Below are 17,874 nucleotides of genomic sequence, written 5' to 3'. Positions count from 1 at the left end.
AGAAATTGTCCTGTGTCAGATCAAAGGTATCATTACTTATGGACTATTAGATACCACATTGATATTGTGATCAGTAACAATTTCATAGAAAGGTTCAAAAATTAGTACTTCATTTGTCTAAATGTGTCAAATTTGATATATACCTGTCTGCTTGTGTGTATATATAATTTTTCTGATGATGTAGACAGATCCAGAGGTAAAGATGTAAAAATTCTCAGGGAAATTTGGTTAACAATTCACTTCCAATGTTTCTCAACTAGAGAGGAAACCACCTATTGACCAAGGGGAGTTTGGAATGAAAGGAGCATTTTCTAATTGTCACAGAGATTGGGGAGTACTGTTAACATTGAATGGGTAGATGGCAAAATCCATTATTAAACTCAAGATGACAATAGTACCACACTGAGACACTGATAGAGTCTTCTGACACAGATGTCCCTCTGGCTTGCTGTGTGTGGGGTTTCCAGCTGCCCATCAAAGAGGTCGTGAATCCTGTATGAATTCTTTTCACCATCGCACCCTCTCTTTCCTACGCTCTCCCTTGCTGGTCTTGCAGCCAGAGGAGATGACAACCCAGTCCCTGCTATCAACAAATTATTGCTGGGCCCCTCATGGCTTCTCTGTACCTATATGCAACCTGTATACATGGAAAGTTCTCCTTAAGAAGGTTTAGTTTGAGTGTGTTGTTTTGTCGGGATCCTGATTCTTACCACTTCTCTTTTCCACAAATCATTTGAGCCATCCTTGGGATCTTGTCATTCTAGATACTATTCTTTCAAGGGACACATTTGTCATTTAATTTTATCATTCAAGCAGGTTAGATATTCTTGTTTTGGTGGAGTCTTATTTCTCTTCTCCTTGTAGGTGATCCCAGTAGTATCCGACAGACACATTTTTTCCTTATTAAGCAATTCATTATTCCTTATTAAGATTATTAATTCAGTATTCCTTATTAATATACTGAAGAAAGACTCTGAATTTCTGAACAGAGGACAGACCTCACAAAATGTAGGGTCAGATTTTTCTAGTCAACCATGTTCCATAGCATAGATGGAATTTGTTAAAGAGGGCAAAAATCTTTGCTTTTCTTCAATGGCTCAAGATCAGCAAAAACCCAGAGTTCATATTTTGAACACTTTACAAACAACTATAAATGGAGATAGTGACTGAGCAACTGGGCTAATGACAGGCATACTCTCCTGCAGCTGTGAAGTCTGCCCCCAAAAAGAACACTTCAAAAGTCACTATTTTGAAAATGAAAACCAATCACATTTGCAAGTAAATAAACACTGATGGAGATCTAACTCCTCAGGAGTAATTGTTTTCACTCATTTGTCTTTTCTTGTTGAACACACACACACACACACACACACACTTAGACATTCCTAAAGGTTTTGAATGATGGACTCATGGCACAATTGTGGGTGTAATTACTTCCTTAGAGGAAATATATTACAGATCTCTTTTGAGAGATGAGATGATCTCCCTCAAGATTTCTCTAGTGTGTGTGCTGGAGTGTTTCTGAATACTTTACATATTGTAACTATATATTCAAAAATAACATATTTAGCTATATGTATTTTTTAAAGATTTACTTATTTGAAAGGCAGCATTAGAAGAAGAAATAGAGATCTTTTATTCAATTTTACATGATTTACTTCATTGAAATTTGAAGGGATAAGGAATAGGAATTATTTTAAAGCATATTTATTTGTTCTTTGTGGTCAAAGAGAACAGTAGTAACACTCACCTGGTCCACATACTTAGCTCTTAGCTACATTCAGAGCGAATCTTTTTATTTGCTGGAATATTTGGTGTTTCCAAGCATTTACTTTTCATGTTTCATTTCATTTTCTGCTTTTGCAGGAGCTCAGGAAGTTTCATCATGATTTAATATTTTTATTTTGAAAATCCAGCACATTTTTAAATTACACTTATTCATAAATATAGGTATTAATATATGTAGTTTTCTGTTATAGGAATCTTTGTAGCAGTCCTTTTTTAAAGATTTATTTATTTATTTATTTATTTGAAAGGCAGAATTACTGAGAGGCAGAGAGAGAGAGAGAGAGAGAGAGAGAGAGGTCTTCCCTACTCTAGTTCATTCTCCAAATGGCCACAAGGGCTGGAGTTGGACCAATCTGAAGCTGCGAGCTATGAGCTTCTTCTGGGCCTCCCATGTGGGCTCAGGGTCCCAATGACTTGGTCCATCTTCTATTGCTTTTCCAGGCCATGGCAGAGAGTTGGATCGAAGTAGAACAAGCGGAACTCGAACTGGTGCCCATGTGGATGCCAGCACTGCAAGTGGCAGTTATACCCACTATGCCAGAGCGCTGGCCCCAGCAGTCTTTTTCTATCATATTTTTCCAGTAGACATTGATTAAGTATCTTTAACATGTAAAAGCCTTTGAAGTTAATGGAGGGAAGCTTGCTGGGATATAGCATTTGTGTACGTGTGGTCTGTGTGTGTTCCCCAGAGTTCATTGTAGAAAATCTAATATATACTAACTACTGAATGTATGCCTACATTGTCAGAATTGACTATAACCATGAGACAAAAATAGACAAGGTGTGCCTTTTGTATGTCTGTATCCCTTGTCAAGACACAAGTTCACTACTTTCCTTTGACAAAGTCACAATAACATCTCTATATTCCATATCTTGGTTATCATGAATAGCATTAAAATGAACACATGCTAATATATTTTTAAGATCTTTATTTCAGTTCTTATTTTGGATAAATACACCTACCTTAGAATACTAGATCACATGGTAATTCTATTTTTAACTTTTTGATGATCCTGAGTACTGTTGTCCATAGTGGATGAACTAGAATGCATTCTTACCAACCATGTAATAAGATTCCAACACTCTGGACAGCATTTGCCCTTTTTTGTTTTGTTTTGACTATAAATACATATAGTCACTATTCATACTGCTATGAGGTAAAATCTGATTGTGATTTCGATTTACTTTTGCCTATGATTGGTAACACTGAGAATTTATTCATATACTGCTAAGCCATATGTGTATCTTCTTCGAGAAATGTGTAGTCAAGTACTTAGCCATTTTTTCAGTCAGATCATTAGCTAGGATATTAGGGGTCCCTAAATATTTTGGAGATTAATCTCATCAGATATATGATTTTCAAATATTTTTCTCCCATTCTATGGATTGCCATTTCATTCTGTGCATTGTTTCCTTTGCTAAGCAGAATTTTTAAATTTAATGCATTTCCTCTTTTTTCTTTTCTGTCCTTTGAATGTTATGTCCATGAAATTATTGCTAAGATCTATGTCATGAAGTTTTCCACTAGAAGTTTCTATTTCACATCTTACACATTTTGTATCTTTTAAGTCTTTAATCCATTTTTAATTGGTGGTAAAACATATGGGTCCAGTTTCATTCCTTTACATTGGATATCCAGTTTTCCTACCATCATCTATTGAAGATACTATCCTTTCCTATTGTCTTCTTGGCACCCTGTTGACAGTCATTTGATCATATGTGTGTGTATTTCTATACCTTTGTTCTGTTCCATTGGTCTGCATGTCTGTCTTTAGGGCCATACTATATTGTTATGATTATCATTGCTTTGTAACATATTTTGAAATCAGGAATTTTGATGCCTCAAGTTATGTTGTTCTTCAAGATTCACTTGGCTATTAATGATCTTTTATGATTCCATATGAATTCTAGTGTTGTCCTTTCTCATTCTGTTTCTTTAAGCCATTAGTGCTGTGAAAGATACTGCACAGAAATTTAAGGTTAAATTTGGATATATGGAAATTAACAATATTAACTTTTCCAATCCATGAACACAAATACCTTTCCATCATGTCCTGTTTAATTTCTTTTATCAATGTTTTGTAGTTTTATTTTATTTTTTTTTTTAAACTTTTATTTAATGCATATAATTTTCCAAAGTACGACTTATGGATTACAATGGCTTCCCCCCCATACCGTCCCTCCCACCCACAACCCTCCCCTTTCCCACTCCCTCTCCCCTTCCATTCACATCATGATTCATTTTCGATTATCTTAATATACAGAAGATCAGCTTAGTATACATTAAGTATGGATTTCAACAGTTTGCTCCCACACAGAAACATAAAGTGAAAAATAATGGATGATTTTTTTAAATGATGATGAAATCAGAGCAGACCTATTGTCATGTTTAATCCCAGTGAGAGTCAAGTTGGGAATTGATAATTTCTTTTTTTTTTTTTCTTTTCCTTTTTTTTTTTTTTTACAGAGGATCAGTTTAGTATGCATTAAGTAAGGATTTCAACAGTTTGCACCCCCATAGAAACACAAAGTGAAATATACTGTTTGAGTACTCGTTATAGCATTAAATCTCAATGTACAGCACATTAAGGATAGAGATCCTACATGAGGAGTAAGTGCACAGTGACTCCTGTTGTTGACTTTACCAATTGACACTCCTGTCTATGGCATCAGTAATCTCCCTGTGCTCCAGTCATGAGTTTCCAAGGCTATGGAAGCCCTCTGAGTTCTCCAACTCTTATCTTGTTTAGACAAGGTCATAGTCAAAGTGGAGGTTCTCTCCTCCCTTCAGAGAAAGGTACCTCCTTCTTTGATGACCTGTTCTTTCCACTGGGATCTCACTCGCAGAGATCTTTTGCCAGAGTGTCTTGGCTTTCCATGCCTGAAATACTCTCATGAGCTTTTCAGCCAGCTCCGAATGCCTTTAGGTCTGATTCTGAGGCCAGAGTGCTATTTAGGACATCTGCCATTCTATGAGTCTGCTGAGTATCTCACTTCCCATGTTGGATCACTCTCCCCTTTATTTACTCCATCGGTTAGCGTTAGCAGGTACTAGACTTGTCTATGTGTTCCCTTTGACTCCCAGTCCCTTCACCATGACCAACTGTGAACTGAAACTGATCACCTGGAACAGTGAGATGGCATTGGTACATGCCACCTCGATGGGATTGAATTGGAATCCCCTGGTATGCTTCCAACTCCACCACTTGGGGCAAGTCAGCCTGAGCATGTCCCAAATTATACATCTCTTCCCTCTCCCATTCCCACCACCATGTTCAACAGGGATCACATTTCAGTTAAATTTCAACACTTAAGAATAACTGTGCATCAATTACAGATCTAAACCAGTCATATTAAGTAGAACAGACAAAAAAACTACTAAGAGGGATAATGTATTAAGTTGTTCATTAACAGGGCTATGCTGATCAAGCCACCATTTCCCATAGTGTCCACCTCACTCCAACAGGTTTCCCTCTTGGTGTTCAGTCAGTCGTCACCGATCAGGGAGAACATATGGTATTTGTCCCTTTGGGACTGGCTTATTTCACTCAGCATGATGTGTTCCAGATTCCTCCATTTTGTTGCAAATGACTGGATTTCGTTGTTTCTTACTGCGGTATAGTATTCTAAAGAGTACATATCCCATAATTTCTTTATCCAGTCTATCGTTGATGGGCATTTAGGTTGGTTCCAGGTCTTAGCTATTGTGAATTGAGCTGCAATAAACATTAGGGTGCAGACCGCTTTTTTGTTTGCCAATTTAAATTCCTTTGGGTAAATTCCAAGGAGTGGGATGGCTGGGTCGAACGGTAGGGTTATCTTCAGGTTTCTGAGGAATCTCCAGACTGACTTCCATAGTGGCTTGACCAGCTTGCATTCCCACCAACAGTGGGTTAGTGTCCCTTTTTCCCCACATCCTCTCCAGCATCTGTTGTTGGTAGATTTCTGCATGTGAGCCATTCTAACCGGGGTGAGGTGAAACCTCATTGTGGTTTTGATTTGCATTTCCCTGATTGCTAATGACCTTGAACAAAGAGGAAATGTTTTGTAGTTTTAGTATACATGTCTTTTATCACCTTAGGTAGGTTTATTCCTGCATGTTTTATTGATTCTGGATGTTTTATTGTTATTTCCTTAATTTCTCCAATTTTTCATTGGTAGTACACAAAACATAACTGAATGTAAGTTGAAAACTTTTAGGGCAGGGGCATGCCTTATTTTTATTTTTTGTGTTAATATATATAAACAGTAATTAGAAGTCATTCACTTTTTATGCATTTTTATTTTGTTTCATTGGAAGTCATATTTGTTTTCATGTTTTTCTTCTACTTTAGGGCTCTACTAGTTCAACATCATCTCCTCCAGTCTCCACACCTGTTACAGGACACAAGAGAATGGTCATCCCAAACCAACCCCCTCTAACAGCAACCAAGAAGTCTACAATGAAACCACAGCCCGGCCCCCAAGCTGGCCCCATTCCTGTGACTCCAATAGGAACACTCAAACCCCAGCCTCAGCCAGTTCCAGCCTCCTACACCACGGCCTGTACCCCTACCAGGCCCACCTTTAACGTGCAAGTGAAGTCAGCTCAACCCAGCCCTCATTACATGGCTGGCCCTTCCTCAGCGCAGATGTATTGCCCAGGGCCCCACGGCTGTGGCATTCAGCCAGCTCATGTCTCTGGGCCATGTCCACCTCCTTCAGCTCGGCCTGGTACCGACTATGCATATATTCCACCACCTGTACTTCAACCTGAGCCTGGATACGGGTATGCCCCCAACCAAGGACGTTATTATGAAACCTATTGTGCAGCAGGGCCTTCCTATGGAGGCAGAAATGACTGCAATCCTGCCTATGGTCAACAAGGTCACCCGAGTACCTGGAAGCGGGAGCCAGGATACAATCCTCCTGTAGCAGGGAACCAGAACCCAACCGGCATGTACACAGCCACTGGTCCCAAGAAGACCTATGTGATGGATCCTGTTTCAGGCCCTGGTGCTCCACCACTGCAGCCAAAGGTAAGATACAATCATAGTTAATACAGTAATTCTCATGAATGCCAGTCTTAGTCACCTGTCACAGAAAGCAGTGCCTGAGGCAGGAGTGTGTGAGCTATTTTATTTCATTAGCAAGTTCAATCCCAAGAAAGCATGAGTAAAGTAGGAGAAAGAAGAAGATTCTATTTGCTGATAATGTTACTAATATGACTCTTGTTTACTAGCCAATGGAACTAATTGCTCAGTCTTTAAGGATCATCTTCCAAAGCATAGGAACTGTCGCATATCAGGACAACTGCTGTCTGGGAGGAAGGGAAAATAAATTGTCTTGCAGCTCTGCCAGCCTATTGGTCAAGGCATCCATCTATGGGAAAACATTCCTTCATGCATGTTGTGTTTGCTTGGACACTAGATAAGTCTATGGCTCTTTGTGCCTCCAGAAATGGAGGGAATTTTATATGTAAGTGAGAGGTACACAGGACCAATTCAAAGGCTGCTCTCTGTGCCCATGAGAAAGCAGCCAAAACTCAAGCAATGTTAGTACCACAGTGGCACCTGTGGCCAGCGACCCAGAAGGCAGGTGAGACCAAGCATGGCTAGGTTAATGCAGTCACATTGACTAAAATTTCCTTTGGGAATGAGGTGCTGTATATTGGGTCTTGTTGCCACTTGTTTATTCACATTGCTGATTGCCTGAAAGATTCTTAGACTTCAGCTTTTAACCCTGTTGAGCAAGGTTAACAGTTCTTTATAAGTATCTTTTGTTGTTTGATTTGTCAGTAATGTATGTATGTCTAGTAAATCTAAATGCTCCTTCTAAATGTGTAAGATACAATACTCTACATCCCTACTGACAATAGCTTGGATTTCCATTAGCACCAGAATCAACACAATGTAGTTTCCTCTGATGGTACACAAAGAAGCAACACGACTTACTTGGAAGGGGGGAAATAGATATCCTGGGTTAGCCTCCAGCCATGGGATTGGAACAGGGTTCTCCCTTCTATTCTGAGCTCTAACAAGTCAGAAGTTTGAGAGCCCTCACTTAGCTAGAAGCTTAAATGTAAGTTTAGGGGCATGGACTGGGTAATAGATTAGACTATATTTTTTAATCCTCTCCATATTTTTGACAAGATTTTCAACTTCCAGACGGATCTGTTAACATATTTGACATAGTAACAATGAAATCCCTGGTAGAATGTTGACTAAACCACTATTCCCACATGAGTGTTTCAGCTCTGTTAATGGTGCTCCAAACAAGCAGTGTCTGTGAATTGCTGGAGGAATCCATCAGCCTCAGGTGTGACCCTTACATGTGAGCGGAGCAGCTGTGATCATAAACCAATGTAAAGAGTACAAGTTAAAATTTTAAGTGATTTTTGAAACTCTTTGTTTCTAAAGATGGTTTGCATTGTTAAGGTCTTTTTAAAGTTGGGTCTTTTTAACTCAGGTTTGTCCAAAATAGCCGAGTGGGACAAACCTTTGTTAACACCACAGTGTATTTGCAGTAGTCCCTTTTGACCCTTGCAGCAACCAGCTCAAAGATGTGGAGATTACTCAACTTTACCCCACTTTTGTGCATCTGATACACAGATGCACATTTCCCCTGTGGAAGATTACAGTGAGATACAGGTTTGGATTCAAACAATTGCTGTCAACATTTTAGTTCAGACAGGTATGCAGTTTTGCCTTGGCCCGGCTAAACTGGATGATGCTCCTAAGGGATGAAGATAGATTGAGGAGTATCTGATTGGCTTGAGGATTCTGTCACTCCACATGGAGAGTGTGACATGACAAAAAGCGAAAGTATGTCTAGAAGGAGGGGATGATCCGGTGAGCAGTACTGAATCAGTCTTCAAGGCTACTGTTTGCCCACTGTGTCCTCTGCATGGACCCTGTTTAACATCTGGAACCAATCCATTGGTGTAAGAAAAAGATTCATTGCCCACTACAGGGGCTGGCACTAACTTGTAGAGTCCAGCCACATCACTGGTGTTTGGTCTGTCCTCACCAGCCTACTCAGGGTGATGGAATGAATTTTTATTAACCACTCACCAGAAAGCATGCATCTTTATTTTGCTTCTTATTTGAGCAAAGTAATTATACAAGTTAATCTATTACATTATTATGGATTTTGAATATCAGTGGCTATCATGTCATTTTCAAAAATTTTGAAATATTTGTTTTGCAACAGTGTCATGTGTTTTCATATCACATTAAATTGTGCATTTTAAAATGAAAATAAAATCATGTACTTTTCTCTGGGATTATTAAGGAGAGTGGTTTGAGGTTGATATTTAGCCATCTGTTGGTGCTTCGGGAGAGGGGAAAGAGGCTGATGAAGCTACAGATATATTTTGTGTGTGTTGTGGGGATATTGGCTGTTGAAGGAGTGAGCTCTTTCATGATGGGTCTTGGAGCCAAACACTGCTGTATTCAACTGCACCTGTGCACAGAGGCCCTTATTGTCTGTATATTGACTGTGTTTGGCTTAGTGATGTGACTGCTGGCTTGAAAAATGAACTCCTAATTCTTATCCCAGATCTAGACTTCTTTATTTCATGCTTCCAACTTCAACAAAGAAGGACATCGTCTTTACTAATTAATTAATAATGGCAAAAGCCTTTGGAAATTTCCAAGGACTAAATTGTCAAGTAAGGACTATTTGGCTTTTCAGTTGCGTTTCATTTATTTCTAACTTTCTGGTCACTGTTGGAAAACTTACCCTTGTGCTATAAATCAATTATCTTTTATTACACTGAGAATTTCTGGGAATTTGGCATTTAACTCATTAAGGAATTTTTTTTTAAAAATGCAAGAAAGAAATCTCTATAATCATGACAAACTGCATTAATATCCCTATGTCATAGTGCAGAATAAAAGAAGGGAGTGAAAGGAAAGAGAGAATGGGAAAGAAAATGCAAGAAAAGGAAGGAAGAGGGGCTGGAGCTATGGCACAACGGGTTAACGCCCTGGCCTGAAGCGCTGGCATCCCATACGGGTGCCGGTTCTATTCCTGGCTGCTCCTTTTTCGATGCAGCTCTCTGCTATGGCCTGGGAAAGCAGTACAAGGTGGCCCAAGTCCTTGGGCCCCTGCACCCACTTGGGAGACCCGGAAGAGGCTCCTGGTTTTGGATTGGCGTAGCTCCAGCGGTTATGGCCATCTGGGGAGTGAGCCAGTGGGTAGAAGACCTTTCTCTCTGTCTCTACCTCTCTCTGTAACTCTGTCTTTCAAATAAATAAAAATAAATCTTAAAAAAAAGGAAGGAGACTGAACCAGAAGTGCCAGGCTTATGGAACCACAGTTATACTTGTGTTCCCATAATGTGCTGAGCAGTGAATTTGCATGCTACAGTAGGCCATAATGTGTTTCCTGTACCGTCTGCACAGAGTTCCTTGAAAAATATTGTTACAAGCAAGTCTTTGTAAGGGAGAAATATTCCCTCCCAAGTGGAAGTCCTCTTAAAGATACAGCAGAATCTTTTTGCTGGTTCATACCCCAGCTACCATCAGCCTCATGTTGCTGTCCTGCACATCGTCTTCACGAGTCTGAAGTGAGATGCGTGCTTGCTCCAGGATTCAGATAGAAAAGCTCAGCTTGAAAGCAGCAGAGGCAGGGCCTGAAGGCCACTCATGACCCAGATCTACAATTGGGGGGCAGTCACAGCACCTGCTACCATATAGTAAACCCTAATGGAGGTCAGCCTCAGCTCTGGTGAAGGGACAGCTGTTGGCCACACACCGTGTGAAAGCATTGATGCTGTCCATCCCAGAAAGTTGCACAGCCCAGCCCACTCAGAGTGGGGGTTAGGTTAAATTCTAAAAGTCATCATTCAATAACATTTCCCTGGAAATTTCCTCAGGAAAATGAGGACTTAGGGATCAACAAGTAATTTCTCAGGAAATCTACCACAGGTTTTTCTTTTCCAGACTTACGCCAGATTCATCACTGCTCTTCATTTGAGTTTTGAGTTTGGGGGATATTTCATGGTTCAGAGAAAGACAGTAGAGATAATCAACTATTGAGATTAGGGATGAAGGGACTCCAAAGCCTGCTGTTTCTGTTAATAATAAGACAACATTGGATAATGTCAATTGATCTGCATTTCAAAATTTTAGTAGCATCAAGACATTTAAAGTCATGTGTAGTTTTTAGATAAAACATATTTTCTGTGAACTATTTGAAGACTTTGGATACAGGGATTTCAAAACATGCACCTAAAAGTATATTCTTTTAATTCTGTTTTTTACAAACTTGGAAAAACCCACATGTAAGGTCATACATATTAGAAATAGAGTGCAAAAAAAAAAAAAAAAAGCGCAGGCCTTTGGAGAGACTATCTTTAGGGTAAATCTTGTGCTAAATGTCTCTCAATTTGAGTATAAAAGACAAAAGAAAAGGTGACTGCAGTGGGCAGATAGACGGATGGGGTCTGTGCCTTAGGTCACTTCCCACATCAAGATACTGGAATATGTGTTAGGATCAGAATGGAAGAGATAGCTTGAAGAAACCAGTGAGAGGAGGAATAGTAGCTGCTCTTTGTACAGGACGTTTCAGGCTGCAGAGAACTTTGTGGACCTTACAAAGTCCATGACCATTGAGCACCGGTAGAGGTTTCTGTTGCTCTTTTACTGATAAGAGTCACAAAGCTCATGATGAATGTCTCTCACAAGTCTAGTTGATGGAGGGCCTCGGCTCCAAGGCAGGTCTTCTGACGATTGCCCCTATGTTTCCCCTTGGCAAATCCCTGGATCTTGGCATGGTTTTGTGCTTGAATGGCGGGAGTTCCATGTCAGCATCCTTGTACACAGTCTGCTGTGACCCATGATACCTGTAGACATGGAAGGAGGCTTAGTTAGTTGTGCAGCATGGTTGAGATCAACAGTTGGAGGGGAAGTACCCGTTAAGTCCCTGCTGGGCACCAAGCTTGGTGCCTTGGACCTATGCTTCCTCTTTCCTGTCACCCACATACTATTTGTCCTGAGGTTCTCTTTGCCATTCCAAAGGCTCAAATCTAAAGGTAAATGCCACTCACTTCTGAGGTCAGTTGTCCATTTTTCACCTGCACTGTTGAAATAGCCTCATGCTTCACATCACTTCCTCTAGTCTATCCCTACCCCCATTCATCCTACCTATACAATCTCTTCTATCATACAACTCTGCTCTTTTTAAAATCCTAAGAAGTTCCTGCCAGTTACAGGATACACTGAAACCCCAGGCTGGCTGTCCAGTTTGATCCTTCCCTTTCGGCAACCAGCCTTCCCGGTGGTAAGTTATGCTCCTAGTTAGTTCTCATCTCTGTAGGTTTGTTCATAGAGCAGTTCTTCCTGGAAAGGCTCCCCAGCCCTCTCCTGAAAGTTAAAAACATTACTGCTTCTAAATGTGATCCATTAACACCCAGTTAGAACGCTCATCTATCTTATAAAGACTTCCTCCCCTTCCTAAAATATAATTGTATGTTATTTCATTCTGTCTTTGAAAATGTTTGCTTTCTCATACTATAGTCATTTATGTGCATGTATTCCACCAACCTGTACCCTAGCATATACAGGTATCTCAAAAATCATGGAAAATTCATATTGTGAAAAAAAGTATGCAAAAATATTTTGCACCAAAAGAAATTTATCTTCTAATTCCATTTTTCCATGAAGTTTTTAAAGTCCCCTCATATGAGAATATAAGCTTTAGGGGATAGAGAAGATATCAGAACAACTCTATAAGCCCCAAAGTAACTGGCCCAGTGCATAGTGTGTCCTTCTTTAAAGGGTTTGTTTGAAGGAAATTTTTTTAAGATTTATTGATTTATTTGAAAGTCAGAGTTACACAGAGAAGAGAAGCAGAGAGAGAGAGAGAGAGAGAGAGAGAGAGAGGTCTTCCATACGCTGGTTCACTCCCCAATTGGCCACAATGGCTGGAGCTACACTGTTCTGAAGCCAGGAGGCAGGAGCCTCTTCTGAGTCTCCCACGTGGGTGCAGGGGCCCATGCACTTGGACCATCTTTTACTGCTTTCCCAGGCCACAGCAGAGAGCTGGATTGGAAGTGGAGCAGTCGGGTCTCAAACCAGCACCCATATGGGATGCCAGCACTTCAGGGCTGTACAACTCAGCAGACTGCTCAACCAGATGTTGAAACCAAACCTACTCCACCATATAGCTTTGATGACTTCAGTTATACAAATATTTTTGCTGTAACACCTCAGTATTCAAGTAGCTAGATAAGTTTTTCAGGTTCATTTTTGCTCTAATGTATGTTTGTTTTCTTCTTTTAGGAGATCTGTGTGAGTGTGCATACTATTATATACGCATTCTTTTTTACTTTTGCCTGCACCAAATGTCCATATAATTTCTCAATTCATATTCTTTAAACAATTTTGAAGTTTAATTTACATATGCATAATTTACCTTATGCATCTTATATGCAGAAAATAAAAATACTTGACAAATGTATACAACTTTGTAGCCACCACCACTCAAGATACAGAGCATTGCATGTAGTCCACAGAGCTCCCTTGTGCCCTATTGCAGTCAACTTGCTCTACTCTCATACTCAGCCAACCATTCTGTTTCCCAACACTGTGGATTATTTTTGCCTTTTCTGGAATTCCATTTAAATTGGATTGTATATGCAGTCCTGTGCCTGAGCTTCTTTCTCTCACTGTAATTTTTTTGAGATTCATTCATGTACTGTGTGTCAGTAGTTCATTCATCTTGTTGCCAAGGAGTGTTCCATTTGATGGATGTGCTAAAATTTTCTATTCATTTGTTTGGGGCACTTATTTATTTTTCCAGTTTGGGTTTTGTGTAATGCTTCTGTGGACATTCATGTGTGCCTCTGGGTAGTAATAGCTCATATTTCTCTTGGATAAATCCAGGAGTGAATTTGTTGGGTCTTGTGCTAACAAGAACTTATAAGGAATTACCAAAGTATTTTCATATGTGTACAATTTTACACTCTTACCAGCATTGTCTAAGAGGGTCCAGTTGCTTGCTTGTCCTAGTCATGCTTGGTACTGTCAGTCTTTTTAATTTTAGGCATTTTTTACTGCATGGGCATATCAGTTTGTGATTTAAATTTGCATTTCCCTTTGAACTGATGATGACAAGTATTTGTCATGCACACATTGGCAATTCATATATTTTGTTTTGTGATATGTCATCAAATCATTTCTCATTTTAATAGGATTTTTAATTTTTGATAATTTTAGTACTTCATGTATTTTGAATAAAAAAATCCTTAGATATGTGCATTGACAGTGCTTTTTCCTAGACTGTGACTTGACTTTTCATTTTCTTTTTTGTTTAAGATTTATTTATTCATTTGCAAGTCAGGGTTGGAAACAGAAAATGAGATAGAGAGGTCTTCCATCTGCTAATACACTCCCCAGATGGCCACACCAGTAAGTGCTGAGCCACACCGAAGCCAGGAGCTTCATCCAGGTATCCCGTATGTGTGGCAGGGGCCCAAACACAGCTTCTTACTGGCCATTAGCAGGGAGCTGGATCAGAAGTGGAGCAGCAGGGACACAAACTGGCACCCATTAGGGATGCTGATGGCTATACCCGCTCTGCCACAATGCAAGCCCCAGCTTTTCATTTTTTAATGTAGGATTTTGAAGACCAGACATTTTTAATTTTGTTAAAGTTTAGAATATTTACCATCTATAGTTTATATTTTATTTTCCCTATGATAACAAAAATTTTATTTTTTACAAAATATTTTTCAGTATATATTTGACCTTAGGGTTTTCTTCATTCTTTTTTGTGAATAGTATGTGTTGAAATTCATTTTTTTTTTTATTGTGGAGCTCTTCTAGTTTTTCCAGCACTCTTTGTTAGATGATTTTTTTTTCTCCCATTGACCTACCTAAACACTTTTGACAAAAGTCAGTTAATGTATATGTACAGGTCTGTCTGAACTCTCTGCTCTATATAATTTGTATATCCTAAGACAAGTACCACACTACCTTGATCACTGACTTTTATAATAGGATTTAAAGTTAGACAATGTAAGTTCTCTGTGTTTGTTCTCTTTCAAGTATTTGATTATCCTAAGTTTTTTCCATATCTACACACATTTTAGCATCACTTTGTCAATTTTCACAAAAATTTGAAAGTAGCTGATATCTTAACAACATTGAGTTTTCCAATGTATAAACATGATATACTGCCTAATTTAAATCTTCATTAATTTCTGTCAATAATATATTGTATTTTTGTATATATTTTGTTAAATGTATCACATATTTCATTTTTTGGATGCTGTTACCAAAGATATTTTAAAATTTTAATTTGGAATTGTTTTTAGTATATAGAAATATAATTTTTTTAATATCAACCTTATATCCTATGACTTTGGAAACTGTAACAGTCCTACTAGGTTTTTAAAAACTCCTTAGATTTTCCTACCTGATCATTTCATCCATTAACAAATTATTGATTCAATTGTTTATTTCCTTTGTGATTCATAATCTATACATCAGCTTCCTATGTTTGAAATATCTGCTTCCTGATTGAAGAAGAAAAAGTATCCTACAAAATTGAAGGATGTAAATGGGGAAAAAATAAGAAGCCTTTATTCTCATCTTCCCTAGATTAGACTGTTCAAAACAGTCAGGCATAGAAGCAGCCTTCAGAATCATGAGGACATAACTCCTTAAATGAGAAAACTGAGGGCCAAGGAGTTACAACAACTTAGAGAGTTATGTAATTATTAAGTGGAACATTGGAGCAGAAAATTAGCTCTTCTCTCTGTACCATAGTTCTCTACATTGTTTAAGACTAGTTCAGGACAGATGATATCAGAAGTAAATGACCTTTAAAAGGAATATTAATAACTGTTGTCGAAAGGAGCTTGTCTGTTAGCTTTCGACCACCATTGTCAGTTTTGTTTGGCCTCCTAATAATAGAAAATGGTTTCAAAAAAAAAAAAAGAAAAGAAAAGAAAATGGTTTCTATTCTAGTGTTCTGTTGCATCTCTTAGTTTCTCCTGGGAAAAGACATACTATTAATTCTATATGATTTTGACTTAGTCTGTAATCTCTTTTTTCTTAACCTCTAGGTCCTGATTCGTGAGCTAGACATCATCACCAGTTGTTGGGAATTTTCAGAAAGGGAAGAAATGCTCATCAAAATTTTAAAAATTTACCTGCTATTTGTAGAGTAGTTTTGATATCCCTCTTGGTTCTCCCAGCCTGGGACTTCCTACTTGGCCATCAAGATCCATCACTAGTACTACATCCTTGTAGAAGCTGGGCCATTCACCCAGCACCCAGAGAGGATTGGTTCGTCTTTCCTCTGAATTTTCTCAAAGCACTTTTTAGTTCCTTTACTAAAAATATGTACCTTCCTGAGTATTTTTATATGTAAAAACTTTAAATAATTTATATTCAGTAAAATGCAAGCACAGCTACGTTACTTTTTAATAGAGTTGTACAACTCTCACAATCAATTTCTTTACCCCACAAAGAAACCCTATACCCGTTAACAAGCACTCTTTATTTTCCCCAAACCCTGAAACCCTGGATAACAACTAATCTATCTTCTTTATCTACTGATTTACTAATTCTGGACATTGGGAATAGTGATACATGTTCTTTTGTTACTGTATTCTTTACCATGCCTAGTATTTTTTTAATTCTATCCATGTTGTGGCATGTATGAATAGTTCATTCTTTTTTGTTGCTGAATAGTATTTTGTTGTATGAATATACCATATTGTATTTATCTTTTCATTGGCTGATGGATAATTGAAGTTTTTCTACCTTTTGGCCATTATGAATAATGTTTCTATCAATATTTGGATACATGTTTTTGTGTGGATATGTTTTCTCAGTTGTCTTGAATTTATTAAAGTTGCATTGCTGAGGTACCTAGTACTTTATTTTTCTAATTTTTTAAGCTGAACAAATTTCATGTATTTCATATACACAGATTTAGGAGCATAGTGATACTTTGTACCCTGTAGTCCTTTTCACCCTTCCTCCTCCTCCTTCCTTTCTTTTTTTTTTTTTTTTTTTTTTTTTTATCTTTTATTTAATGAATATAAATTTCCAAAGTACGTCTCATGGGTTACAATGGCTTTCCCCCCCATACCGTCCCTCCCACCCACCACCCTCCCCTTTCCCACTCCCTCTCCCCTTCCATTCACATCAAGATTCATTTTCGATTATCTTAGTATACAGAAGATCAGCTTAGTATACCTTAAGTAAGGATTTCAACAGTTTGTTCCCACACAGAAACATAAAGTGAAAAATAATAGATTATTTTTTTTTAAATGATGATGAAATCAGATCAGACCTATTGTCATGTTTAATCCCAGTGAGAGTCAAGTTGGGAATTGATAGTTTCTTTTCTTTTTTTTTTTTTTTTTTTAACAGAAGATCAGTTTAGTGTACATTAAGTAAAGATTTCAACAGTTTGCACCCCCATAGAAACACAAAGTGAAATATACTGTTTGAGTACTCGTTATAGCATTAAGCCTCAGTGTACAGCACATTAAGGACAGAGATCCTACATGAGGAGTAAGTGCACAGTGACTCCTGTTGTTGACTTTACAAATTGACACTCCTGTTTATGGCATCAGTAATCTCCCTATGCACCAGTCATGAGTTTCCAAGGCTATGGAAGCCCCTTGAGTTCTCCGACTCTTATCTTGTTTAGACAAGGTCCTAGTCAAAGTGGAGGTTCTCTCCTCCCTTCAGAGAAAGGCACCTCCCTCTTTGAAGACCTGTTCTTTCCACTGGGATCTCACTCACAGAGATCTTTTTGCCAGAGTGTCTTGGCTTTCCATGCCTGAAATACTCTCATGGGCTTTTCAGCCAGATCCGAGTGCCTTTAGGGCTGATTCTGAGGCCAGAGTGCTATTTAGGACATCTGCCATTCTATGAGTCTGCTGAGTATCTCACTTCCCATGTTGGATCACTCTCCCCTTTATTTATTCTATCGGTTAGTGTTAGCAGATACTCCTTCCTTTCTTATTCTTTCTCTTAGTTTTTACAATGATCTACTTGTATTTTATTTTATACTCGCAAGAGTAACCCTACGTTAAGTAAAAAGTTCAGCAAGTAGTAAAAAGGAGAGAAAAGAGAA

The 17,874-nt window shown here is 38.5% G+C and overlaps 1 protein-coding gene across 20 annotated transcripts in view; it reads left to right on the top strand.

The window, feature by feature from the left end:
* The window catches only part of LPP (LIM domain containing preferred translocation partner in lipoma), a 727,525-nt gene that overhangs the window by 433,760 nt on the left and 275,891 nt on the right, over window positions 1-17,874 (top strand). For all 20 annotated transcript variants that reach the window (XM_070072379.1, XM_051859193.2, XM_051859192.2 and 17 more), the window contains one exon: window positions 6,123-6,806. In XM_070072379.1, the coding sequence (XP_069928480.1) occupies window positions 6,123-6,806 (684 nt within the window). The remainder of the gene's footprint in view (window positions 1-6,122; window positions 6,807-17,874) is intronic.

This window comes from Oryctolagus cuniculus, chromosome 4 (genome assembly GCF_964237555.1).
Source record: "Oryctolagus cuniculus chromosome 4, mOryCun1.1, whole genome shotgun sequence".
NCBI lineage: Eukaryota > Metazoa > Chordata > Mammalia > Lagomorpha > Leporidae > Oryctolagus > Oryctolagus cuniculus.
Note: the sequence above shows the minus strand (reverse complement) of the source record. Positions and strands in the feature narration are given on the sequence as shown.